Source organism: Nelumbo nucifera, chromosome 2 (assembly GCF_055504915.1).
Source record: "Nelumbo nucifera cultivar China Antique chromosome 2, China Antique-T2T, whole genome shotgun sequence".
Taxonomy (NCBI): Eukaryota; Viridiplantae; Streptophyta; class Magnoliopsida; order Proteales; family Nelumbonaceae; genus Nelumbo; species Nelumbo nucifera.
This window is the reverse complement of record NC_142650.1, coordinates 79,969,307-79,996,989: the sequence shown is the minus strand read 5'-3', so window position 1 is coordinate 79,996,989 and position 27,683 is coordinate 79,969,307. Positions and strand designations below refer to the sequence as shown.

Genomic DNA, 27,683 nt, shown 5'->3' with positions numbered 1-27,683 from the left:
AATCCTTCACCCTTATAATGGGGAGCTCCACCTGATTCTTAGGCAACGAGTACTTGCAGGGGCAAGGGTTTTTGCTGCACAACCCACCAATGTTAACTTCTTCTTTCTTCCATCAACATGATCTCTTTGTTGATGCTGGTCAGAACCTCCTGTCAACCCACTGTTCCTGTTTTTTACTCATCATTTTTAACCCCATTTAGGGGCCAGTACTTGGTGCAATGTTAAAATAGCAGGCTGGAATGTGTGAAAACGGGACATGGAGACCATTGGGTGACCAGGAATAAGACTGGAAGACGTAAGAATAGTATGATCAGTAGATGTAAATGTGACAGAGAGGAAAGATGAGTAGCAGAGCTTAGAGCTGTGGTGTATTTGTGGTCTGCTCCTCTTTTGAAGTACCTTCTGGTGTAATCTGTCTTTTAATTTTCCTTTTAAGAAAGTAACTGCATAAATTAAATAATGAGACTGCAAAATGATATACACGAGAGGATGAAAATGCTGTACAAGATATACTAATGGAGCTCCATTCTAAAGCAAAAAAAAAAATTAGTGAGGGATAGCATAGCAAGATCATCAACCAGTATTCTGTTCCTTGGGAATCTTGGGGTACAAATTGGGTCTCACTGGATTAGGAATTTGTTAAATTTTCAATGGCCCAAAGGCTGAGAGTTGGCCGCCATTTTGCTTTTAAGGGTGTAATTGATGTGGGTCTGTATCTTTTGGCCACTTTTTTTTCTGATGAGTTTATCTGTGGCTACATAGATAATTGAGGACTGATATTAATCTTCAGTTCAGGTTGTATATAGGAATACAAATAAATCGAATTGAATTCAAATAGGAGTATATCTGAATTTGATTCAATTTGATAGCATTATAAGATATCTGATGCAAAACCGATTCAAATTCACTTACAGTGAAATTTGAAAATCTCAATCATGAAATCTTTCTGAAAATCTCAATATGACATGGCGGTATATCTTACAAGGATTCCCAACATGAAACTTGAAAGAATTGAAGAAAAAAAATGTAACAGAAAAAGGATGTGAAAAAGGAGAGGTACAGCAATTATAATAGCCAACATTGAAATCAAATCTGTTTTTAAATTTAGTAAAAAGTTCAAACCAAACCTGTTTTGATCTGAAACCAAATCTGTATTTGACCCTTCTCTACACTGGTTATAATTCTACTGCAATGGTGTTGAAAACCCAGAAATTGCAGACCAGTAACTGCAAGAAGAGTGCTCCTCTGACGGTCGCTATCTTCTCCAACAGCCCCAAAGAAAATTTCTCTGACAATGGCATTGAAAACCAAGAAATTGCAGGTGCTCTCATACCTACAGTTCATGTAGTTGATCTTTTAGTTTGAAATCTACCAAAGATCTCAGAACTGAAAACTAGAGAAAATACAAGATTATGAAAAATGAGAGAGTAGACAAAAGGCTACTTGCAGCAAGTCTCGGGCATACGGCATTCAGCATCAGCATCAGATGTTGAGGGGTTTGCCTTTAAAGATGAGAAAAGAGAAGAGACGAATGGTATTAGTGTTTTTCACCAGAAGAAAAAGAGATGAGAAAAAAAAATATTATAAACTTGATTTACATATCTAGTCTGTCTAAGATGACAAATTACAATACTTCTACATAAAAGTAAAAAAAAAAAAAAAACAGTTGACAAGGGTATAATAAATCTCTAATAAGTAGAAAAGAAATCAAATATTACATATAACTATATATTATATAACTAAGAGATCAAATCGGCTTATATCTGAATTTGATCCATTTAGTTAACAGATCAGGTTTCCCAATTTGGTTAGATTTGTTTAGAACAAATGGGTATCCGAATCCAACTAGTTGTATGTGTGGTTTTCTGAGCGGGGTTTCATCTAACACTTTATGCATAGAGAGTTGGGTTTGCATGGTGAGGCCTCTTTCTTTTATGGGTAAACCCTCATGAATCAATATGACAGAAAGATAGAACATGTCCCACAAATTACAATACCTTTACCTAATCAAGACCATGCACATGGTTATGCATATAAGCTGTACACAAAAAGAAGAATAGAAGAAATAATATCCTTTTGGTGGTTCCAAAAATAATTTGCTCTTGGCCCAAAAGAGTCTTTTAAGAAGGATGACCACCAAACCTTTTCTGTTTTCAAGGAAGTGTGGCCTCTTTCCTCAGCTCCATTTTGCTATATTTCTTCCATTCTTTTTCTTTTATGTACCTTAGCCGGCCCATTTACATGTTGATTACCATTTGATTGTTTCTTATCTGTTTATACCATTTTCCTGTAATTTTGAAAAAGATAAAATAAAAACAGTGCCCCTCCATCTCAACCTACCATATGACAACAGTAGGAAACACAGAGAATGGTGTAATAAAGAGCATAACTGTGTATGATGGACATGGAAGGAACAGGGACAAAGGATCCATGCTAGTGGAGATATTGCTAATTTGAAATTGACAAGGATCCCATTCAAATTGCTGAATGGATGTGTGTGGTGTGGCCCCAGTCCTTCATGCATCTCTTATTCCAGCATATATGACATTGCTGAAAACAAACACGCAACTATCCAAGACTGAGATGACGTTGACAGGGGTCATCACTTGGAAACCATACCTCAAAAGACATCTTTGATTGGGAAGCAGAGAAGCTTTTTTATCAATAAAAAATCACCAGCTATCGCTAATGGAGATTCTAAGCCGACAGGTTCCTAACCAAGAAAGGGAGGACAGAAGGTGGTGGCCAGGTAGTAGGAATGGTACCATCATAGTGAAATCATTCTACAGGTCACTAATGGACTTTGTGGGTTCTGAGGTGGATTGGAAGTGAATGAAGATTCCATCTAAGGTGGTCTTCTTTTCTTGTATTCTATCAACGAGAGATTACTCACCATAAATAACCTACTATCGAAACAGCTTTAGAGAATTCCTGTCAACTGTGCAGGGGTGCCAGTGAAAGTGTAGAGAATCTGCTAATACACAGCTCATCCTCTTTTACTATTTGGGCTCATTTTGTGAAGCTGTTTGGTATCCATTGGGTAACTCCAAGAGACGCGGTGGGTCTGTCTTGTGAATAGCCTTCTTTCTAACCATTGGTTCCCTTTGGCCTTATGCCAGTCCCTATGGTCAGAAAGAAACAAAAGGATCTTCGATAACAAGGTCTCTCCTATTAAACCTGAACTTGGGAAGGTGGAGCGGTGATGCAGTAGGGCTGGAACAAACTATCACAAGGCAGAAAGAGAGAGGAGAAAAGATAGAGAAAGAGAAAAGAGAGAGAAATCCCAAGGAATAACTCCACGGGGTCCTAGAATCACTCTAGGGTTTGTAACTTGCAAAAGTGATCTAAAGAAATCTTCATTAGCTTCAAAAGGAAGAGAAGACATCTATTTATAGAGCGACTTGTGTGGCCCGGAATACTGTTCATAATTACAAAAAAAAAAAAAGCCACTCCTTGTCTTGTGCATCAAGAAACATAATAACTTTCTACCTACTAATGCAAATAAGCTGAAAATTGAAAGAGAAGCACTACTAAGCTAGAGGAACAAGATGCTATAGCCCAAGCCCACATGAGACTAGTCAAAATGATGAAAATACCCCTGAACAGGTCAATCCAAGTCCCAAGAGTCTTCCCCATGCCAAATCAGAACCTGTTTGTTCACCTTCTTACAAGACTAGGTCTTATCACTTATGATGCCTGGACCAATCCCCATCAAGAGGACCATAATCCAATGGCCAAGCATGAAGAAGAATTTGCAGGTTTGGAGTTTCATCATTTCTCCAGCACATGGAATCTGATTCTATCTTCAAACAATGCTGTGGATAGTTCTTTGTAATTTGATTTAAGGCGAGGCGAATTTTAGGGTATGCGCCTCGCCTATGTTAGGGTCTTAAATTCTTAATTCACTCACTTACCAAAGCTCCGAGAACCCCCTATTTGCTAATGTTGTTCATTCATTCATCCTAATAAAATATCTTCTTAAAAGGCAATTAAAACTATAAAATCATTATTTTTTGTGTGAAATTAAGAATTTAAGACCCTAACATAGACTTGTTTGCCCTTGCCTCGAGGGGCATGGCACAAAGGTGGCTTGTAGAATCATGAATGCAATATGTTTTACATCACATTAGCTACTTGAAGTAATGAAATTGAGGAAAAAAAGAGATTGTGAGTTGTTTCAAAAAGGCACACGCCTAGACCCTTCAGCAAAATGGTGTAGCTAAGAGGAAAAATAGACATCTTGCAGTGATAGAAACATGACGTTCAATTGTACAGTGCCACTTGTTTTTGCAGTGTTGCCATTAATACAGTTGTTTATCTCATTAACCACATGCATGCCCTTTTGTATTTTAGGCTTCAAGACACCCTTTATTCTTCTTTATCTCGATGAAGATTTATTTCTTGTTCCTTTGTGTGTATGTGGGAGCATCGTTATATGCAACATTTCCAAAACAAGGGCCCAGCCCTTACGTTTTGTATGTCTTCATTCCTTTCTTTTTTTTCTCATAAATATGTCGATCTAATTATCCATATCAATATGGGAACCTATTGCTAAAACTAAGCCAAGCAAAGAGAGAAACATGGAGAACTTCGTCACGGCGACAAGGTGGAGAAGGAAAAACTGCTACTGGAGGAATCCAAAAGAGGAGAAATAAGTTTGAAACTTAGAGAAGATAAACAAGCAAAATTTTATCAGGACCTGGAGGTGCTGCAATGGTTGAAAGGCTTTGTAGATGGATTAATTTACTTGGTGAAGACACGAGGTTGGAGGAATGACATCAGCGAAAGGGAGAAAGGTTTATAGTAGAGAGAAAAAGAAACAGCAGTGGCTGGTTTATTGCCTTAGTAGAAAACTAGAAATCTTTGCAAAAGGAAGAAAACAACTAATTTGCTTACTAGAAGGTAGACAAAAACAGGGGTGGTTATCGATGGCTAAGGCCTTGGAAGAGTTCCTGGAAAATTTTGAGGAGGCTATGGGAACAGGATACACCAAGGATAATGGGAAGGAAGCTCAAGCGAACACAGAACAGGACAAACCGGTTAAAGAAGAGAAGAGGATGGATGCTAATCAAGATGGAGATGATGTTGATGACTGGCAACCATGTGGCATGAGTTGGGTGGATTGTAAAAAGAGTCAAAGCGACACCAAAAACTTGGAAACTGAAAAGCTGGAGGAATTAAGAACAAGCCAGCTTCCTTTAAAAGGCTAACTTTTCAAACTATTTTGAATTTAATCCAATGGTCTAATCTATCACCAGACCAATCTGAGCCAAGCGACAAATCTGAAGCAAGACCAAAACCAACTATTACTTGCCGGTCAGAGAAAGGTGGTATTTTAAAGAGGCATGTGCCCTCTTAGGTGCCTTCGGTTGGGATGACAATTGTGATCTACCATCGTCCCCATCCACACCTCCAAGCAGCCCTTCGATTCTTGAAGCAAAAGCTGTCCTTCTCGCTCTAGATCTCCAGGGAAGAACATGCAATGTAAGAAGGTAATAGTGAAAAACTCAACAACTCTAGATACACCTAACTACCTAACCCACGCTATATCATAGAACAAAGCTCTGACTCTGAGGAAGAGACTGATTGGGAGGATTTAAGGGGCTTAGAAGAAGAGAAAGTAAACCAGCCGTCAAGCATTGGAAGTGTGGATTCAACAAGGGGTTATAATTTCATGGAGTTAGAAAAGTTTGGTAGAACTCCTCTTTAAAGATTACTCGGGAATGGAAATTCTGAAGCAGAAAGAAACGGGAGTGGAAGAAGTCACCGCTGACTATGGGGGATCCTTAGAGGAACCACAAAGTGAAGAGATGGTGGGAACAATTTAGACACAAGAACAAAATGTCCGCAATTGGGGTATGCAGGTCCGCAATGAACCAAGCTTAGGAACACAAGGAACAGATCCAGTTAGTGTTGGACAGTTTTGTATGCCCTTAGCTCCAATCAGTTTTGATGTACTTTTGATATTTAATGTAAATAAATAAAGTACATGTTTGATTCATGTTGTGTGGTATGCTTCTGTGTAAGACCCTTAAACTGGACACTTAATGAGACTTGTGTTAGTTTAGAACATTCACGGTCGTTGGATAAGTCTAGGGAGATTTATCTTGCCAAGGCTGACACTGGTGTGCTGCCAAGTGTTGGGGTGGCTTGTCTCAGTCGCCAGGGTGAGACCCAAGGCACATGCAATGTAGGATTACTTGAATCCTTGAACCGGACCAGATTTCCAGTATTGCCCTGGACCTTGGAGATTGATGGGAAAAACTGGAAAATTACACCTGACCCCTAGACTCGATTATGATACTACACTAGATGTCGGATTGAGCTGTCTTTGATATGCCAATCAGTGAGATCCTTAGCGGGGGTCAAAACCTGGGTATGTTGGGACAGTCTGAGAATTAATCTGAGTGGGTGATCATAGTGACGGGATCAGCCCCTTTGTCGGACAAAGGTAATGATCGGGGATGCACTCTCTCTGATGGAAACCAAACTGCCGGCAGTGCTTGATCATTATGGGCTGAGAGGTTAAGTGTAAGGCCATTTAGGACAATACCTGATGGGCTAATCTTGCATCTGCCCACAGTCCCTGGGTTTTTATAAGATGGCTTGGCCCAGAGACCACTTAGTGTAAGTGTTGGGCCCATAGGGTCCATGTGATGGGCTCAGGGGGTTCACTGGGCTTTCTAGTGAATTCGGCTAAGCCTTGTAACAAAGGCTTGACCAAATCCATGTGGCTGATGTGGAGATCAATGCTTGGGTCCCACGCCATACAAAGAAGCCCAACTAGGCAGTAGTTTGGAAACTTATTGAGCACTATTTATTTATTGGGCCTAAAAGCCCATTTCGAACTGGGCTGATATGATCACCCACTTAAGGGGGCGAATCTGCAGATAGGATTAAGATTAACCTCTTGATGAGATCAGGAATGGGTTGACCTAATCTGCAGATAGGATTAAGATTATCCCCTATCCAAATACAGATTTGGATTGGGATAACTCCTAATGGGATTAGGAGATTTCTTAATCACTAAGAAAGGAGGAAACCCTAATCAAGAATTACAAGAATTCGACCTAGGGTTTTGCAGTGAACATCTCTGCAACCTGAGATAGGATCTCATCTTCCCTAAGCTGAAAAACTGCAGTCATGCCACTTTCAGACTAAGGGATCTCCTCCAGCCGCCGCCACCTTGCTGCATAGTTCGAACTCCATTGAAGGGAGAATCAAGAAATCTGTTCTTGAGATCAGTCTTTGCTGAAAGGCTAATTTGGTTCGGTGCTCTAATCCTCCAACGAGTTCTTGTGAAGAGTTCGGTACGTGAGACGTACACTGTTGGTTCTGCCCCACCATCGCTGTGTCATCTTCAGCGAGAGCAGATCTTGGATCTTTCTTTGGGCGTGAACATCGACGTTGGGAGATTTTGATTCTCCGTATCAGGTATAACCCTTCCCCTGATCTTTGGTTCAGATCTGGTCTGGTTTGGTTCGAGTAGATCCTTGAATATTTGATTCTAAAATAAGGGAATGTGATTCCCAGTTGGAAGAAAGGTAGGAAATTTTTGAAATTCACCCACCCATTCCGCAACCTTTTTGGCGTCCATACGATGGATCCTACCATTCTTTCAGTTAGCAATACAGGATGTTATAGAAAAGGAGCTTGGCTAATCTAAGCCTGCCTCTAGGAAGGATAGTTTTTCTTCGGTTCAGGGAATCTTGCCCCCCCCCCCTTGTTGACCTGCTTCTGTTCCTCCTGCTTTTATTTCTTCTCCTAACTTTGCTACTGGTTTTGATATTTTTCCTCCTACTGGTCTTGCAAATCAAGCCATTGGAGCCACACCTGTAGTGAACGATGACCCAAGTACCCTGGAAATGATAACCTGGTGATGGAGAAGAAAATCAAGGACCTAGTCTTGAGACATTTGGAAAATTTAGTGGAGTTGGAGGAGAAGAATGGGGAAAATGTGGAAGGGCGAGAAATTCCCTCAAAGCCAATAGGAAGAGAAAGGAGTGCCTGGTCAAATAGAGAGACAAAAGGAATAGACAATAATCAAAATAAAAGGAAGGGGAAGAAACAGAGAAGTTCTAATAAAGACTCCACTAAGCCAAAAGCTTATATGAGGAAGCAAGGGGGAGAAGAGAAAAAGAAAAAGGATGATGACGGAAATAAAAAAAATTAACTAGTGGAGTGGATTATGATAGGGGTGAGAACTAGAAGGGGGAGAAAAAAAAGAGGTCAATAGTTCGGGGGGGAAAGGATGAAAAAGGATAGGACACTATTAACAAGTGGCAATGAAGATCTTATGTTGGAACGTCAAAGGCTTAGAGCAAGGTTTAAAATGTCGATGTCGATGGAAATGTCGCTTACCCAAATATAGGACATAAGTCAGTAATGTCGGAAATGTCGGGAGGAAATAATGTAAAAACTACAGACACTGGGGAAATATTATGAAATATTTGGAAATATGATATTCTATAAAATGATAAAAGAAACATTAATACACCTTTCCAAACTATTATCTTCCATGATGCATATGTTTTTGTTCGAATAAATAATTAGAATTAAATCACGTAAACAATATAAACAATTTAATATTTTATTATTAAGAAAACTATTTTATTTTATTCTAATAAGTAATTAGTTTAAGTAATATTTTTATTATGATATAAAATATCTCACTTTTTTTTTATCAATAACACCAATATCTCTCTATTTTTTGGTTTTTATGAAAATTTTATCTCAAATATTAACTTTCTTATTATTATTTCATTTTTTATTACTTTTATAATGAGGGTCTAAAATATCACCATATAAACTATTTAGTAAATCATATAAACTAGATAAACCATTTAATATTTTATTCATGCATTTTATTTTATTTGAATAAGTAGTTAGTTTAATCATTTGTTTTTTATGTATTTTATATTTTATCTTAAATATTAATTTTCTTATTACTTATTCATTTTTGTTGGCATTTATAATGAGGGTCTACAATATTACTATAGACCTTCATATACTTGTAAAATAAGACTATAAGAATATATTAAAGATTCTTTTTATAATTTTTCTATTAGGAGGTCTATAGTATTACAATAGACCCTATTGCATTGTAACATCCTTGTAGTTATGTTTTAAAGATTCCATTTAAAGGCTTGCTTTTCTGATGGTCTATAGACTTAGATAAACCATCATGTACTGTAGCATGTCTTTTATAACATAAACTAAAACATTTAGGCTTAAGGGTTCATTGGTCATTCGAACCCTCGACCTAAAACTTCGAAGACTCTACAAAGACTCAAAGACACAGTGCGACTGTGCGAGGATTTTAGGAATCCAAAGATGAAGACAAAGAAACAGAAGAGGAAGATGAAGACATGCATTCTCCTCAACCTCTAGTCCTCAACTCCACATCTTTTGTTTTCTTTTTTTCCCCTTATTTTTCATGGTATCTGATGAAGGAAGATTTGGCCCGACCTCGTAACCACTCAACACGTGGCAAAGGCAAACAGCTCGACACAACAGCTCGCCAAGGCGCGAGCTCCGAAAGGAGGAACCAACGGTCCGAACTCCCTGCAAGGAGCCCGAACTCCCAGTACGGAGCCCGAGCTCTCCCTTAGGCCCCGAGCCTTATGAACACAAAGGGCAACAACCCGAACTGGCCTGCCCCATGGCAGTTCGGACCACACCTCTGTCCTAACTCAAGACTTCGCCTCACACACCACTCCAGCACTTCACCCCTAGGACACCGAACTGAACAAACCGTACCTGACACCGAAGGAGTCCGTATCCAGGGGCGACGCACCTGACTGACTTGGGATCTGACGCTTGACAGCCGCATTCCAACGGCCACCTGCCACCGCCATCTCCAGTTACAGAGACGGCTCCGACAAGGAGCAGTGGTGGTTCTGTCCCAGTAGAGGTGATGACACCCGAACTGGCAGAAGCACAGAAGTAATCATACCCAACCTGACAGAAGCCTCGAAGTGAGTGCGCGAAGTGGTTATAAAAGGCTCTCTACCCCCCGAGGACAAGGTATGTGAACTTTGCGCCATCTGGTTTTATCTTGCCTTTGAGAGAATACTAACTTGAGCTTCGGAGTGATCTCGTCGGGTTCCTCCCCGGAGATTCCCCACTTTCTTCTTCGTTTCAGGCCCCTCTATTGCTCCAGTCAGAGGCAAGGTCGTTGACAGCTAGGACCGACCGGATTGCGCACCATCAGTATCCCTTCTTTCTTGTCTCCCCTCCCTTGATAAGTAATCTTCTTCCAACCTATCCAACTCTACCATCTTTTATAGGATTTCTGATTTTTTTGGTTTCAGCATTTTCAAATACAGCTTTGTTCCACCCCTTTAGATCTTCTCTTAATAGTTGCAATTTCCTCATCAAGATACAACCAGTCCTTCCCTGAATCTGATAACTTTTCTGTTTGTTTTCTACAAATTGTAAGCATTGTGGATGCCCAAACCACATGTTTTCAAATCTAAATGGTTTAGGCCCATCCACCTTCAAGAAATTCTTCAAAAGAATTGGTTTATGGTCCAAAATTTAGAAAACAAGGGTTTCTTGCACCACCTCTGGAAAGATTTCCTCCCACCTAGCATTGAATTGAAACCTATCTAGCCTCCTAAAATTGATGGCTCCTGACCATTCAATCACAAAAATTTGATCCTAACACCCTACAATCATTTAACCCATTTCTTCTCATGAACTCCCTGAAGCTTCTCATTCCTCTTGACACTCTACTATCCCCCCCCCCCTTTCATTTCACTAATTTTCAAACATAGGTTCAAATCTACCCCCAACACTTGCATCATGGGCTCCCTCAAGCTCCTCCCACAACTCATCCCTACTCCCATCCCCATGCAGCTCCTACACATTTATAACACCCTCCCCTTTGACTCCAAATGATCCAACACCACCAACACCGAAAATGCCCCTTTAAAGAATAAACCCTTGCCCAAGCCTCCAAATCCCAGATCATTAACAACCCCCCTGCCAACTCATCTGCCTCACACTCTACCCACCCACAATTACTTGTTACTGGGCTGTTAGTGGGCCTTGGACTGATATTCTTTTATTATTGTTTATTTCTGTCCAATTGACTTATTATTGGAAAATTTGTCATTGTATTTACAGTTTTAAGAAAATGTAAAAGTTAGTGGGATCTCACACTGAGACCTACGATTGGAGTGTTCTTTCTCCACATCCTCTTCCTTCTCTTTCTACTTTTCTGCAATAGTTTTTTTTTTATTTCAGCACTTTGTTTTTGAATTTTTCTTTTTATTATTTGCTGTTAAACATCAAGTCAGAGAAATATAATCCCTCTTGTGGCTAACTCCTTTTGTGAATATATCCACTATGGATCCCAAAACCCACTAGACCTAGGATTTCCATGCAAAGCCAGGCCTAAATACTTCAAAGGCCAGTTAGAGACAGAGAATCCAATCACTGCAGTATAGCTTCTCATCTGTCCTCTCAATACATTGATTAATTGTAACATTCTTGGTGCTCAATTTGTGGAGTATAGGGAAGAGATCACAAACTTTTTTTTGAAGAGTAAAAGGAAAAAAAAATATTAATAATAAGAAAAGGAAATACAAACTGAGATGTGACAAGATGGCACCCCACCAATACAAAATGACTAAAGACTAGATAACAAAAACTGTTCAATATTACAAGTCTGCATTTCAAGAACATTCCAAAAATTCTCCCCCAAATCTGATCTACTTATTTGATCAAAGTCAGGAAGCACCAAAACCCAATCTGACACATGTTTCCCAACCAGGGCCACAAGCAATTCAATATTTTTGGACTTGTCCTCAGACAATCTTCTGTTTCTTTCATTCCAGATGACCCAGCATACAGCAAATGGGATACAGCTCCAGACTATCCTTGGCTTCCTGCTACGATTGAGTCTGGGCCAGGAAGAGAACAGGTCAGATGATGACCTTGCCTGGAATACTCTTACTCCAAACAGGAGGGAATAGAACTTCCATATAAAATTTGCAATCTTGCATGAGTAGAACAACTGGAAAACAGACTCTTCATCCGAACAGCAAAGGTAACAGTAACTCACCAAGTTGAAGCCTCTACTTTTTAAGTAATTAGAGGTTAGGATACTGTCCAAAGCAACCAACCATGCGAAAGCTTCCATTCTAGGAGGAACCGGATTCCCCCAAACTCCTTCCAACTGATCCTTAAATAAAGCTAGGTAGAAAGATTTGACAGTAAACTTTCCATTCCTACTCTCTCTCCACCATAATCCATCCCTTGAAGAAGTTGTAACCTTTGTTTGCTGTAGCTTTTTTTTTGTTTTGAAGAATCAAGATAAATTTTCATTAAAAGAAAAAGATTACATACTAACACCCTTGGTTGTCTAGATGACACACCAAATACATTCTCAAAGCTTTAAATTGAAAAGGATTCTGCATTACAAGGCTGTAAAACAAGGAAATTCCAGAATTTTTCAAACAAGGAAATACACCTCCAATACCTAACCTCCCAAGGTTACCCATACTGCAGCCACCAGAGTTCATCTTGATAAGAAATGGGGTAGGCAGCCTCCAAGAGATCCTTGCTCTCAGCTTAGCAATAGAATAATTCGCAATGGTTTGCCAATTTATAGCCACATCGTTAAAGGAGAAACAAGCAAAAATTGGCAAAATCTTGACCCAATTACCACCCTTACCAAGATAGTTTCCATAAAAGCTTCCTTAGATTGACATTTATTGAGGAAAATCCTTTTGTTACATTGACCCAATCTCATTCTACTTCCTTTGCCTACTAAAAATTTTGAATATCTTGCAAATTCTTCTTGCGCTTCGTTATCCCTTTCAACACATACACCAGATGTTGTAACTTCCATAGAACTCCAACCAAAATCTTGCCACCCCATACTTACAAACTATCACCCTTCTCCAAAGTGCATCTCTTTCCATATCAAATCTCCATAACCATTTTCCAAGTAACAATTTGTTGTTTGTTCATTTCTATAACCCTTCCAAGTCCCAATCTACCATGCCTCCTGAGTAGTGATTTAAAAGGTGCACCTCAGGCGCAAGGCGAGGCACATTCCAGACTAGGCGCCTCGCATGGGTCAAGGTGGCTAGACTTTAGAAAGGCGCTTGCCTCTGCACCTAAGGTGTGCGCCTCATGCCAGGTGCCAGGCAGCCCAGGTGAGCGCCTATTTATGCTGTCCATTGTTTTTTATTTATTTTTAAATTTAATTTTATATATCATTATAATTTTACATGAGTTTCCTTTTTCTGTATCGAAATATTATATATGGTATGCCAAAGTTGATAGAAAGAAACGACATGCCATATCGAGAAAACAAAAGATTTGCATGCAAGAAGGAAACCAAATGTCTCAGACTCTCGGACTCCCACAGTGCACAGTCTCAGTCGAACGGCAAGTTCCGATCATCAGGTTCAGACCAGACCTTCTTCAGCAGTTCGGCACAACCACACAAGGTTCTTTCCATTCTTTTTTGTTTTGACAGTAAAACAGGGGCTCCGCCCCTTGTTTCTTTGTTTCTTTTTTTTTTCTTTCTTTGATTCTTTCACTGTTTTTTACAGTAAAACAACAACAGTTGACCTATTCTTTCTCTCCACATCTTTATATGAAAATAGGGGCTGCGCCCAACCTTTTTTTCCAATTTTTTCTTCACTTTTTACATTGAAAACAGTCGACCTATTCCTTCTTCTTCTTCTTCTTCTTCCAATTTTTTCTTCACTTTTTACATTGAAAACAGCACCTTCTTTCCTTTTTTTTTGTTGTGACAGTAAAACAGGGTTCCGCCCCTTCTCTTGCATTGTTTGACATTAAAAACAGGGGCTCCACAATCCACCTCATCACTGTTTTTACACTAAAACAGGCCTCTGAACCACTGTCACAATTTTTCATTTAAAAACAGTAAAACAGGGCTCTACCCCATTCTTTCTTTTTGGATTTTCAGTTTTAGACTTTTAGTTTCATTCTATATTTTTATTTTGATTGATTATTAAATATTAATTTAGTTTTCCTCTTTTTTTTGTACAACTAGATATGGATGAGGGCAATACTTCTCATGAAATTAGTAGGAGAGATCCAGCATGGAAGTATTGCTCTCTACAAGACCCTAATAATACAAACCCAGTCACTTGTAAGTTCTGTGGAAAAGTGACTAATAGAGGAATCTATAGGGCAAAAGAGCACATTGTTGGTGGTAGGAAGAATGTTAAAGGAAGTACCAAGTGCCCTAAAGAAGTTCGGGAAGAAACTTTGGCATATATGCAAAAGAAAAGAGCGGTAAAAGAGAACATGATGATGGAAGAAAGGGATAGGATCCCTGATTTTGATGATCATGAGAATATGATTGAAATTGAATAAGATGATGATGTACAAGTTCGTGGTGTTGGTGGTAGTTCTAATTCATGTCCTAGGCCTTTTACATCCATTGGATCAAGTTTCAAGCCACCCATTAAAAGACAAAAATGGCCTATGGATAAGTTTTTTACAACACCTAGTCTGGAACAAGTTGTAGAGATGAGAAGGGAACAAAAAAGAATGAAACAAACCACCATCAATGAAACATATAATAAAGAAGGGAGGAAACAAGTTTGTATACGTATTGTTAGGTGGTTATATCAAGCGGGCATTCCCTTAAATACCATTCGCTTGAAAAGCTTTGAAGCTATAGTGGAAGCAATTGGGCAATTTGGGCTTGGATTAAAGATCCCAAGCTATTATGAAGCGAGGGTTCCTTTCTTGAAAAAGGAAGTTGATTACACGAAGACGTTATTGTAGCATCATAAGGAGGCATGGGAAAAGTAGGGGTGTTCTCTAATGTCTGATGGATAGACCGATAGAAAGGATAGAACCCTAACCAAATTTTTGGTCCATAGCCGTGCTGGGACAATGCTAATAGAAAGCATTGCTGCATCGGGTGATATAAAAACAGCTGAGAAGTTGTTTAATTTACTTGAGAAGATGATTGAGATGATTGGTGAAAAGAATGTCATTCAAGTGATTACCGATAATGCTTCAAACTATGTTTTAGCAGGTAAATTTTCTAACTTGTTTGTTTTCTTTACAACTTTTACTTAGTTTTTATTGTCTTGTTTCTTAAATTGTTATTTTTGTGCTATTAGGAAAATATTTGATGGCTAAGTATCCTCATTTGACTTGGACACTATGTGTTGCCCATTGTATGGATCTCATTCTAGAAGACATTGGCAAGTTACCAATTGTCAAGAGGACTATTGAGATTGCTATAGCACTAACGGGATACATATACAACCAGCTAGGCCTATTGAACTTAATGAGAAAGTTTACAAGTCAAAGGGAATTGATTAGGCCGGCCAAAACCCGCTTTGCTACTTCCTATCTTACATTACAAAGCATTTTTAAGCAAAAGAGGAACTTGAGGGAGATTTTCAATTCTATTGAGTGGAGTGATAGCAAGTGGGCAAAAGAAGCCAAGGGTAGAAGAGTTGCAGAGACAACAATGATGCCTTCATTTTGGAATAACATTGTATATATTCTTAAGGTGTGCAGCCGTCTTGTTTGTGTCTTACGCTTGGTAGATCATGAAAACAAGCTGGTTATGGGTTACATCTATGAGGTTGTTGATAAGGCAAAGGAAGCAATTCAGAAGGCAATTGATGGTAAAAGGGAAAAGATCTCAGAATTTTTTTAGATTATTGATACGAGATGGGAGTGTCAACTCCACCAACCATTGCATGCGGCTGGTTTCTATTTGATCCCTCAATTTTATTATGATGATGCGGAAAGAATTGATTAAGATGAAGAGATAAATGGCCTTTATAAAGTAATCCAGATGTTTGAAAGTGATAAGAACAAGCTGAATACAATCATTGATGAATTATCAAGATATAAGAATGTAGAAGGGATCTTTGGTAATAACATGGCTATTTAGCAGAGAAAGAAAAAAGCATCGGGTAAATGTTCGTATATAGTCAATTAATATTTGTGTTTAGTTATTTTAATAATTGCTATTTTTATTTAGTCAATTTGCTAATTTAGTTAATATTTATATTTTCAGATGATTGGTGGACAGCATTTGGTGCTTCAGTTCCAAAACTACAAAAAATTGCCAGCAAAATTCTAAGTTTAACATGCAGTGCATCTGTTTGCAAGCAAAACTGGAGTGTGTTTGAGCATGTACGTCTTTAATAACTTTACTTTGTGTAATAATTTATCTTATATTTATATTTTACATTTAAATTTCAAATTTTTTAGTAATTCAATGCTATTTTATGAATTCACAGATTCATACTAAAAAGAGGAACCGCTTGGATCAAAAGCGATTAAATGATTTGGTGTGTATTAAGTTCAACCAGATGCTGAAAGAGAGTTTTGATTCACGCAGTTACACCGATCCCATCTCTCTAAAAGATATTGATGAGAGTAATGAGTGGTTATTGGGAGAGATGAATGGGGCTGAAGATGATTTGGTGTTTGATGATGGTGATTCATTGACATGAGGAGATGCTGCTCATGCTTCTAGAGTTGAGCCACTAAGATATACAAGATCTAGAGTAGAGGCTCAAGCTCAATTTCATAGTTACAAGCCAAGTGACCCAAGGAAACCAATTCCAAAAGACCTAGCACATCAAATTCCCAACTTCATTTGGAAGATGAAGATGAATTTGATATAGAAGATGAAACAGAAGAAGAGAATATCGATGATTACAAATCTGATGAGTATGAAGATGATATGGAATTTCCAAATGAAGAAGAGGAAAATGATGAGGAAGAATGAATGCTGGAATCTTGAGGAAAAAAGAATCGAGAATGGATGAATGGAGTCAATGGACATATGAGAATATATGATTTTGAGATTTTGTATAGGCAGTAAACTTGCTTTTTGTATAGGTTGTGCTTTGTGAATGATGATTGATGAAAGAACCTTTTTTTTTATATTAGAAAATTGATATTGCATATTTAAATGCTTAATATATAGCTTATTTTTTGAAATATTTTTCAAATCTGATTCCTTACTTGCTTATTACAATAAATGATTAATTTTTATATTGATTTTGTTACGTGTGAGTGTGACGGTGTGAGCCATGGAGAGGATACCGATACCAAGAGGTAAGTGTTTGTGTCTTTTAAGTGTTAACTTCGTTAATGTTGATTATTTAATGTTGTATAGGTTGTGCTCATAATCTCATATGTCATATTCTTTAATTCTTTTATATTTATATTTCAGATTTTTATATTGAATCATTGAATTTGAATGTGTTATACTGTTCTGTTATTATTTTTCTTTTTTTTGTAGTCTAGTCTCCTTTAATTATTTAATGCTGATTTCTTAATTCTGTACTTATTGCATATTTTCCTGATTAACCAATTGAATCATTGCTGATTAAATATTCTTTAATTCTTTTATATTTAATGCTGATCTCTTAATTTTTATATCATTGCTGATTTCATACTTTATCAGTTTATCTCTAATTTTTATTTCTGTAGATTCAAGATTGATCATTGATGATTGCATATTTTCCTGATTAACTATTGCTGATAAGCTGATTACATTACCTCTAATCAGTAATGTCTAACAATCTAAGTATCTTCCAATTGAGCTAATAATTAAGTAATTAACTTTGTTTTTTGAAATTTTCCTGATTTCTTAGAATTTCTACATGTTTTTTTTTTCTATTTTTTCTTTTTTTAGTTTCTTTGATTTTCTTTCCAACTGCTCTAAAACCTTTTTCCAAAACCTTCAATAAGTACAAGAAATACAAAGGTATACATGACAGAAGACTTTTAATAAGCATGATCCCACCTCCTAACTATAAATATCTGCACTTCCATGCTTCTAATCTCTTCTCCACCATAGAATCTTCTTCATAGACCACCTGCATATTTTCTTCCAAATTATGACATTATTCTGTGTCTTTTTACCTGGATATTGTCTCCTTTTTCTTGACTTTGGAAGACACACACAGGCTGTGCTTGGTTTGAAGGAAAAAGTAGGGAAAGGAAAGGAAAGGTAGGGAAACCTATACAAGGTTTGTAAAGGTTTTCCTACCTTTCCCTATTTTTTCCTTTAAACCAAACATTGCCATAGATAACATACCATCCCTATATCAACCAATGATTTAACCAGTGCTTTCCAATCCCCAGAAACAGGTACACCTTTTAATACAGACCTCGCTATTGCCTTTTTTTTAGGAAAAGCAATAAAAAAAGATTTATTAAAATAAAAAGGATTACAAAAAGAGGTGACAAGATGGCACCTCAACAGAAACAACAATTACAGCAACAACAAGACAAAACTAAAGACTGTTACAATTCTGGATCTCCAGTACATTCCAAAAAGTTGCCCCCAAATCTGTCCTACTAATCTTTCCAAATTCGGGTAGCAGTAGAGCCCACTCCAAGACATGATGACCTACTGATGCCACCAGCACCTCTATCTTTTATTCTTTTTGGATTTGCCTTCAAACAATCTTCTATTTTTTTTTTTTGATATGTAACAATAAAAATTTATTAAAAATTAAAAATGGATACAATCCTAAAGACAGGTGTTAAGACAACCCATAATCCCAACTACTCTCTAGACCAATGCAAAAATAAGTAAATAAATTGGGACGGTCAGGGAAGCCAAGAAACTAGAGAAATTAATGAGAAATTTTCTATGGGAGCCAGGGGAGGAAAAAAAAAGATCACTTGATAAATTGGGGAATAGTGTGTAGGAGGAAAGAGGAAGGTGGGTTGGGACTGGGGAATTTAGTTTTGAAGAATAAAGCACTCCTAGGAAAATGGTTGTGGAGATGGCCCCTAGAACAGGAGAGACTTTGGCATGAGGTGATAGCTAGCATACATGGCAGTTTGGGCAATGGATGGAATGTTGGTGTATCGCGTCAAGCCACTCTGGAAAATCCTTGGAAAGCAATTCAGAGTATTCTTCCTCCTTTCCTCAACTGTATTAGGTATGATGTCAATTCTGGTACTTCTGTTTTGTTCTGGGAAGGCATCTGGGTGGGCAATTCTGCCCTTAAGGACAGTTTTCCTTCTCTCTATTCCATTTCTTGCTACAAGGGTAAAACAATTTCTCATTTTCTCCCATCACCTAATTCTCCATCTTCTTTGAGTTGGGACTTTGGGTTTCGTAGGGGTTTGAGGGATCATGAACTATCTTATGTTTCAGACCTGTTGTCATTGCTTGAAAGTGTTTTTCTAGACCTTTCCAGTTCTAATGTGAGACTTTGGTCTCCAAACCCAAAAGGTTACTTCACATGTGCTTCCTTTTTCAAGTCCCTTTGCTCTCCCTCGGGACAATTGGGGTTCCCAGCTAAGGAGATTTGGTCTAAACCTGCACCTCCTAAAATTACTATGTTCTGCTGGGAGGTTTTCTATAGGAAAATCAACACTTCAGATCTACTGCAGAAGAAAAGGCCTTCTATGTGTTTGTCTCCTAATTGGTGTGTACTTTGCAGGGCTAATGGTGAGGATTGCTCTCACTTACTTTTAACTTGTCCCTTTTCTGATGCTATTTGGGGTTGGATCTTTGCTTTGTTTGGTTGCAGATGGAATATGACCACAGCCATAGATCAGATCTTTGATCCTTCCTTCTTTGTGTGGCCCACAAAAACTGGTAAAACAATGTGAAGAACCATTAGAGCTGCTGCTCTGTGGATAATTTGGAAAGAAAGAAATGCGAGGATATTCCAAGAGAAGGAGAGAAATGTGCAGAATGTAAAGAGTTGTATTTTGACCAGGGCAATCCACTGGCTGAGATCATTAGATTCCTTCAAATCATACTATTTTGATGACATGTGGAGGAACTGGAGGGCTATGACTAGCAGCAGTAACAGAAAGAACAGGGTACTAGATGTGTGGGTACCCCCTTCAGAAGACTGGACAAAGCTGAATTTTGATGGTAGCAGCCAAGGAAATCCGGGGCCTTCAGGGATTGGTGGGGTGCTGAGAGATAAAGATAGTAACATTCTAAAATTGTTCTCAGGCTCTGTGAGTATAGGAGACTCTATCAGAGCTGAGCTCCTAGCAGCAGTACAAGGCATTCAGGTTGTGGATCAGTTAGGAGTTCGGAATTTGATTATTGAAGGAGACTCCAAAGTTCTGGGTTGGCTAAAAAATCCAGATTCAGTGATCTGGTGCTACAGGGGTATTATGAGGAAAGCTAAATGGCTCTCAAGGAACATGAATGTTATTTTTCAGTGGGTGGGTAGAACAGCTAACACCATAGTGGATGGGTTAGCTAAACAAGGAGTATCAAGGGAATAGTTATTCTGGGCAGCTTTGTAAATTTTTGTTACTAGTCTGAGGTAGTATATTGTTGCTATTGTGGAGAGGTGCCAGCTTGTGCCCCTCCTTTGGGAAGGCTGTATTGTAATATCCTATTGATTTTATTGAATAAAATTTTAATCATTTATCAAAAAAAAAAAGTAGAAAAGAAACCACAGATGCAACACCAAAGCACCATCACCAAGCAACGATTACTGGGAGCAGATCAATCTTCCTCCTCACCAAATTCTCATAAACCTCCCTCCTCATCCCAGGTTTCTCCCCCTAAGGCTTCAAGAAACTTTCTCATACTCTCCTCCTTTCTCTTTCTTTTGAACCATTCAAAAGCTCTCCTAGCAAAACTTTCACCTCCTAGGAAGAACAGGCCCAAAATCTTGCCAACTTCCACCTCCCTATCGACTAGAGTCTTCAAGTCCACACTTCCTATCTTCATTTCCTTCTCCTCTGCTCCAACTTACCAGAGGTATCATCTACATTAGTTTCAACTCTGCAAGAAAACCCTGAACAATCACCCTTTTTCGAATTCTCCCATTGAGAAGCCCCCGGAATAATCAAGCTATCAGCAGCCCCTCCAGAAGACGGAGGAACTTCCAAGCTAGGGTTCACAAGACTCTGGGTTTTAAATTTTACTCCCCTTCTTTTATAGATTCTTTTATACTTGTTGGTCAACCCTGCTCCCACCAGACCATTTTTCAGCCTTGAAAAGACCTTCGTGACATGAACTATATTAAGCTTGCTTGACGTTCTGGTTTCGTAGGAAACCTCAGGGTATCACCACTTTCAGCCAAAATAAGCTCTTTTCCCTTTCTACCTACATCAACTCCCAATCTTCCCACAATTACTTTGGAAACCAAATAATCAGAACCATTTATGTCCTTCACCTTTTCGCCCTCACCTTCAAGGTTGCCTCCCTTTTCCTCATCACCTTTTTGACTCCCAATTCTTGATCTCTTTTTTTCCCCTTTTCCTCCGCCCCCACCCTAAGCTCACTTTCAATCTCTTCTCCTAAATCCCTCTCTAGAGGTGTCTCCAGGTACTTAACTGCAAAAACCCTGTTCTCCTATCCCAACTTTGAGAGAGGAGAGCCATGATTTTGGTCTTGCGACGCTACAACAGGAACAGGGTGTAGGGTTGTCTATCGATGCCTCACCCAACACGCCATTGGAGAGCTCCCTTGAAATCGCTTCACCTACACTAGCCTCTGAGCAAGGCCCTTTTGCTCGAACAATATCAACAACCTCCAAATGGCCAACAGGCGAACCACTCTTCCTCTAAAATCAAACTACCCATGGCTTCCTCTTGACTCTTCTCTTAAAACTCCCCTTTCGAATTCCCAATAGGAATTTATTGACGCGGGGCCCACATATCTTAAGTTCATTTCGAAAATTGACTCCTGAAACATTACCTTTAAGCGTAGATCCCTTTGTTTGTCGCTCAAAGAACCCCCTATTTGCTAATGTTGTTCATTCATTGATTCTAATAAAATATCTCCTTAAAAGGCAATTAAAGTAATAAAATCATTATTTTTTGTGAAAAATAAGAATTTAAGACCCTACCATGGACTTGTTCAAGCTTGCCTCAAGGAGCATGGTACAAAGGTGACTCATAGAATCAAGAATGCAATATGTTTTACATCACATTAGCTACTTGAAGTAATGCAATTGAGGAAAAAAAGAGATTTTGGATTTTACATGCTTGGAAATGCTTTATATTAGGGCAATTCATGGGTTGGTTTGGTTCAGTTGCATGTGATTTGTCCAACCAAACCGACATGCTCAGGTTGAAATATTCACCACCCGAAGTCGACCAAGAACACCTAAAAACCGACCCAAAATGGGTTTCTCAATTTGATCGGTTTCTCGGTTTGATCGGTTGGTCATACTCGTCCACAAAGCGTTGAAGTTAGGGAAGGTGTTGATTGTAACTCTTGCAAGTTTCCAACTTTACATTGGGTGACAAAGATTTTCTTTTCATAGAAGAGAAAAACTGCACAAGCAAGAAAACGAACAAAAATTATTTATTTTGAATCTATATTTACAAAATATTAAACTAAGCATCGTATTGTTGTATATGCTCAAAGATCAAAAAGTTGCAATCCAAGATAAAATTTTCAAAGAACAAAAAAATATTAAATCAATGATATGAATGCTTGTAAAGATAACAAGCTATAAATCCTTGAATGAATGATTTGAAAAAAAAAACAAATAAAAAAATCAAAGCAAAAAGGGGGGACTTTGGATATCTACCATCTAGGGTTTGTGTTGTGGGAGAAGGTTAGAATGAAACCTCACTTGCGCATCCAAGGAAAACTAGATGCCATTATCAACATGGAGGTTAGAATGAAACATCTCAAAGCAACGAAGGCAAACCATAGTTGTCAAGGCAACGCCTAGGCGACAAGGCGCCCTTGGAGGCTCACCTCACCTAATCGCCAAGTAGTTTTCTATAGCATGTTATAAAAAACTTTTATATTCTTAATATTTTGAGGTTATAATTATAAAATAGACATTTTTAAACTAAAATAATCATTTTGTGTGTTTATATACTAATTTCTTTTTTATTATTTTCTTATTTGTTAGGATTTAATCAACACAAACATTGCTAAATGCTGTATTGAACCCTCAAAGACTTCAAAACCTAAACCAACAAGTAAGGAAGAACATAAAATGTTGTCCAATCAACATTTTCTTCTTTTTCTTTACTAATTTTGTGTGTTTATATACTAATTTCTTCTTCTTCTTCTTCTTCTTCCACCTTTTCTTTTCTTCTTTTCCTATAACAGAAATAGGGGTTCACCCCTATAATTTTTTTTTAATTTTCTTTTCTTTCTTCTTTTTCTTCTCATGAATATGTTGGAATGTGTTGATTTTCTATACTTTAACATGAATTTTATACTTTTATTATGAAAAGTATGGATATTTATTAAGGAAATATGATTATGGAACCTAGGGAACTACCCTAGGATACATGTTTTTACTTAAAAAAATCCATCACCTAGGCAATGCCTAGGCGACTAGGTGACAAGGCGCCCCCCGTCGCCTAGCCTCACCTTGGCGCCTTGAAAACTATGAGGCAAACCAAACACCACGGAGGTTGTTGTGCACCATTAAAAGAACACCAAGCTTTTCAAAACCGCATAGTGCAAAATATGAAAATACAGAATAGGGAAAGAGGAAGGATAAGAGAGGCGGAAACCCAAAAACTACTCCTTGGGAAATGAAAAAGATGGGCAAGCAATCAAAAGGCTATTTTTGGGGAAAAGGGGAAGGATAGGTAGAAAAGGCAAAACATTTTTGGGAAAAAGGGGAAGGACGACAACTGTCCAATTTATTACAATACTTAGATCTTAGAAGATTGTAACCATCGGTTCGGGTCAGTTCATTTTCGGTTTACAAGCTTATAAACCAAAACCGACTTGAATACTTGGGTTCTATATTTCTAAGGCCCAAAACCGACCGATAACTTTGGAAAACCGACCAGATTGGGTCAAGTCAGGCCGGTGTGGTCGGTTTGGTCAGTTTTTAATATTCTGTGAAGAGCCCTACTTTATATGTTTGCTTTTATTTTTAAATTTTCATTTGAATACGCTTTACATGTTATGTTTATATATTTTATTTTTAGATAATAGGTTTTTAAAACATTTATTTTAAAATTTATGTTTGTCTTTTTTATTAACATTATGTTCGATATTTTTTGAATTTTTTGCATTTTTTAAAATTTTTTGGCTTTTTTTTAATTTTCTGACATTTTTTATTTTTTAGCATTTTTTTGTAATTTTGTGCCTTGCTCTCAGGCGCAAATTGGCCCTTGTGCTTTTTTGTGCCTTGCGTTTTTAAAACACTGGTTCAGACATTCTGAAACTGCTTGAAACTCAATCCAGCACTTCATCTGCCTATTCCTTGCTGCATCTAGTTTCCTCACCTAGAGTTCTTTCGAGCTCCACTCTAATCTAACCCAGCTCTGAATCTCTAACTTGCCAGGTTTGGATTTAACTAAACGTTCCACCAAACATTTCTCTAGCCATTTCACCCTTTCCAGAGCTCCTTCGCTCAAATCCACAATGACCTCTCTAACCATCGCTGACCCAGCTCCTTCTCTCCATTATTTCTTTCCTTCCAAATGACCCAGCACACGGTGAAAGGAATGCAACTCCAAACTAATCTTGCCTTTCTACCACCATTTATTTTTGGCCAACAGGAGAACAGTTCAGCTGGAGACCTTGTCTTAAAAGTAGTCACACCAAAAAGGGCCAAGTAGAAATTCCATATGAAGTTTGCGACCTTGCAAGAAAAGAACAAGAGGTGAACTGATTCCTCTACAGACTCACATAAATAGCAGTAACTTGCCAAGCTGAAACCTCTGATTTCAAATGGTCCAAGGTGAGGATGCCGTCCAAGGCTACCAACCAAGCAAAAGCCTCTACTCTAGGTGGCACCGGATTCCCCCAAATTGACTTAGCCTGATCATCTTCCAGCTGCTCTTTAACTAGAGTCATGTAGAAAGATTTTACTGTGAACTTGCCATTTGTAGCTTCTTTCCACCACATACCATCTGATGAGGAAGCTAACACCTCTGTCTGCTGCAGCTTTTCCAGAAGTTGAATGCACTCCTCTACTTTTGCTCTAGTAAAGGTCTTCTAAACTTGGGGCACCACACAACCTGATCTCCCCTTACCTTAAAGCAATGACTGACCAAGATTTGATGTTCTGTCAGTGTATACAATCTAGGACCCAACTCACATAATCTCCCTGCCCCACACCAGCCATCCTCACAAAATCTTACCCTTGAACCATCTCCCACCTTAAAACTCACTGAATTTCTAAATGTCTGGCTAAAACTCATAATTCCTTTCCAAACACTTACTCCATAAGTAACCGATACCTCCCTGGTCTCCCACCCAAACCTCACCACCCCATATTTTCCAGCGACCACCCTTCTCCAAAGAGACTCTCCCTCCCCTCTCTAACCCAAACCTCCATAACTATTTGCCCAATAAAGCTCTGTTAAACAGCCTTATCTTCCTAATGCCCAATCCACCTGCTTCTTTTGGCCTGCACACTTTTCCCCACCTTACTTTGTGAATTTTCTTAGGACCCTCCACCCCCTCCCATGGGAAATCCCTCTGCAGTTTTTCAGTTTTCTCAGCCATCTTTACTGGAACTTTCTCAGCCTTACTCAAGGGAACAACAACTACTACAGTTGTCAAGTTAAAACTCAAAACAAGCTGTGGCTTTGACATTTCAATCAATTAGTGTTTCATATTCAATATGGTGCCAGGACCTAAGAGTCAAACAGATTTCTGCAGTACTTGTCAATATTATCATGGCATTGTCATAAATCGCTTAGCCATTGAAAACGGTCTTATTGCGCACTAGTAGAGTGTATAAAATTATCTCAGCATTAGAATAAGTTCTTACCCTATTTCTCAAACAAAATGTCTCTTGGTAGCATTGAATTTGAATGAATCAACAATTTCCAATTCAGACATTTTTTTATATGAACTCTAAGATCTCAGTCCTCATTCTTGCCTACCACCATAATCTATGTTCCTCCTGGCAGACCATACAAATGCATGAATTCTTGGATTTGGCCTACCAAAGTGGTACTGAACAATTTGAACGGTCTAGGTGGATTAATTATTATCAGCATTAATTGCTATGAACATCTTAGTCTATCTTCATGGAGATATTTTCCACCGAACACATTAGTACAACCGAATCACTTGAATTGCTATATGTTAGAGCAAATAAAGTCTTACTATACACGAATTTTATCAACTAATATTAAATTCGATTCTTCATTAAACAAATTAAATCCATTTTAGAATCCCCTGTTATGTTTTGCAGACTGCAGAAAGAAAATGCAACTAATAGACTGCAGAGAGAAGCCCATGAATATGAAGTCAAAAATGGGAAACCAACTAAAACCTACCTACCAGGTTTCCTTACGCGGATTCAGTTATTTGGTATTCAAACACCACATCTTTCAAAGAGAGCTTCTAGTAAGCTCCAATGAAGGTCTCCAATTTCTGCAGGGTACGCAGTAACATCTACATCAGTAAGTCTGTGGCTGCGTGAAGAAGAAGAAGAAGAAGAAAACCTCTTCTCTGTGTTGCAGGCTGCATAGAAGAACAAGAAGAGGAGGTTGAGCCCGTGATCGTTCTTGAGACTGTAAAGGGGAAGAATTAGAAGAAGAAAGAGAAAGACTTACCTGATCAATTGCCTTCTCAACTCTCAAGTAGAGACCAAGCCCAAGCAGGCCAAGCTAGCTTCCCCTTTCTCTCCGATCTGTGCTCCCGGACAAGCCCTAAGTCCCCTAAGCAGTTTTCCTTTTTGCCTTTTGCTGCTTAGAATATTATTATCTCGCATTACTAAATTCACCCCAAGATCCAAATCTAACGGTTATTTTGTTTTTGCAGAGCTAACGCTGCCTCTGACAAAAAAGGGTAAGGGTAAAATATAAAAAACTTCCCCCAAGTTTTCTGACAATCGTAAAATCTTCCCCTGTATTTTCACTTTAACAAAAATTCTCCCCTATAATTTTGAAAAGCCATGCATTTATCTCCCTTCTGTCATTGTCCTTATGAAAAGTGCCAACCTAATGCGCTTTTTTTAAAATAAATACCTACTACGGGTCCATGCAATGCAGGTTTTGTTAAGGCTCAGTTTGGAAGGAATACAAATACAAATATATAGAATGCAAAACCATGTATTTTATATTATTTTATATGTATTTATATTTATATTCCTTCCAAAACGAGCCTAAATGAAATTAAAGTATAAAACATTATTGTGACATTGTCAATGAATAAAGTCAGACTTTAACCCAAACAATATTTTGGGTTATTTCCAGTATGATTTCAACCCAAGTTACACTCTCACTATATTTTCCAGGTAGAATGATTGCAATCAAGTTACACCCCTTACTGAGATTGGTCAATTTTCTATGAGCATAACCTTTCTTCCAAAACTTAGTAAGTTGTTTTATTAGTTTTTTTTTATAAGGTAGGAGATACTTATTTAAATTTCATTTAAATGGGTTATAAATTAATAAAATCAATATATTTCATTTAAATGGGTTATTTTTTGTTATTGTTGAATCCTCCCCTAAAGTTTGGTAATTGCAATCACCTCCCCTGAACTTTCTAACATAGTTGTCGATAGACCCCCTTTGGTAGAATTTTCTAAAAAAATGCATTAAAATGTCCAAAATACCTATGCAATTACTTTTAATAGAAATGCTTATTTTTCAAATTTTCTCTTCATGTGAATCACTACCCCAAACCCTTCCAATCTCTAATGCTATGTTTGGTTTGAAGGAAAAGAGAGAGAAAGGAAGGAAAAAGTAGGGAAACATATACAAGGTTTGTGAAGAAGGTTTCCTTACCTTTCCCTACTTTTTCCTTCAAACCA

At 38.1% G+C, this 27,683-nt stretch overlaps 2 protein-coding genes across 4 annotated transcripts in view; one reads left to right on the top strand and one right to left on the bottom strand.

The window, feature by feature from the left end:
- LOC104590478 (uncharacterized) overlaps positions 1-26,824 on the bottom strand; it is a 34,840-nt gene extending 8,016 nt beyond the window's left edge. The window contains exons 1-4 of one of the 3 annotated variants that reach the window (XM_010249161.3): positions 26,482-26,824; positions 26,203-26,389; positions 1,444-1,502; positions 1,128-1,333 (exon numbers count right to left, since the gene is read on the bottom strand). In XM_010249161.3, the coding sequence (XP_010247463.1) occupies positions 1,128-1,333; positions 1,444-1,463 (226 nt within the window). In that variant the 5' untranslated portion in view covers positions 1,464-1,502; positions 26,203-26,389; positions 26,482-26,824. Of the gene's footprint in view, positions 1-1,127; positions 1,334-1,443; positions 1,503-21,962; positions 22,070-26,202; positions 26,390-26,481 lie in introns of those variants that run through there. The other 2 variants (XM_010249160.3, XM_088898275.1) reach the window with 2 other exon arrangements.
- LOC148802364 (uncharacterized) lies at positions 14,893-16,759 on the top strand. The gene is made up of 5 exons (XM_088897884.1): positions 14,893-15,037; positions 15,126-15,641; positions 16,040-16,158; positions 16,266-16,464; positions 16,635-16,759. Exons 1-5 carry the CDS (start codon positions 14,893-14,895, stop codon positions 16,757-16,759), a joined length of 1,104 nt encoding a protein of 367 aa, XP_088754010.1.
- Positions 26,825-27,683: the final 859 nt, after the last annotated feature.

Coding starts and splice junctions, on each gene's coding strand:
- LOC148802364 (XM_088897884.1), top strand. CDS start 14,893: ATGCTAATAGAAAGCATTGCTGCATCGGGTGATATAAAAACAGCTGAG. Junction 15,642..16,039: donor AATTCAGAAGGCAATTGATG/GTAAAAGGGAAA, acceptor TTATATTTTCAG/ATGATTGGTGGACAGCATTT. Junction 16,159..16,265: donor ACTGGAGTGTGTTTGAGCAT/GTACGTCTTTAA, acceptor ATGAATTCACAG/ATTCATACTAAAAAGAGGAA.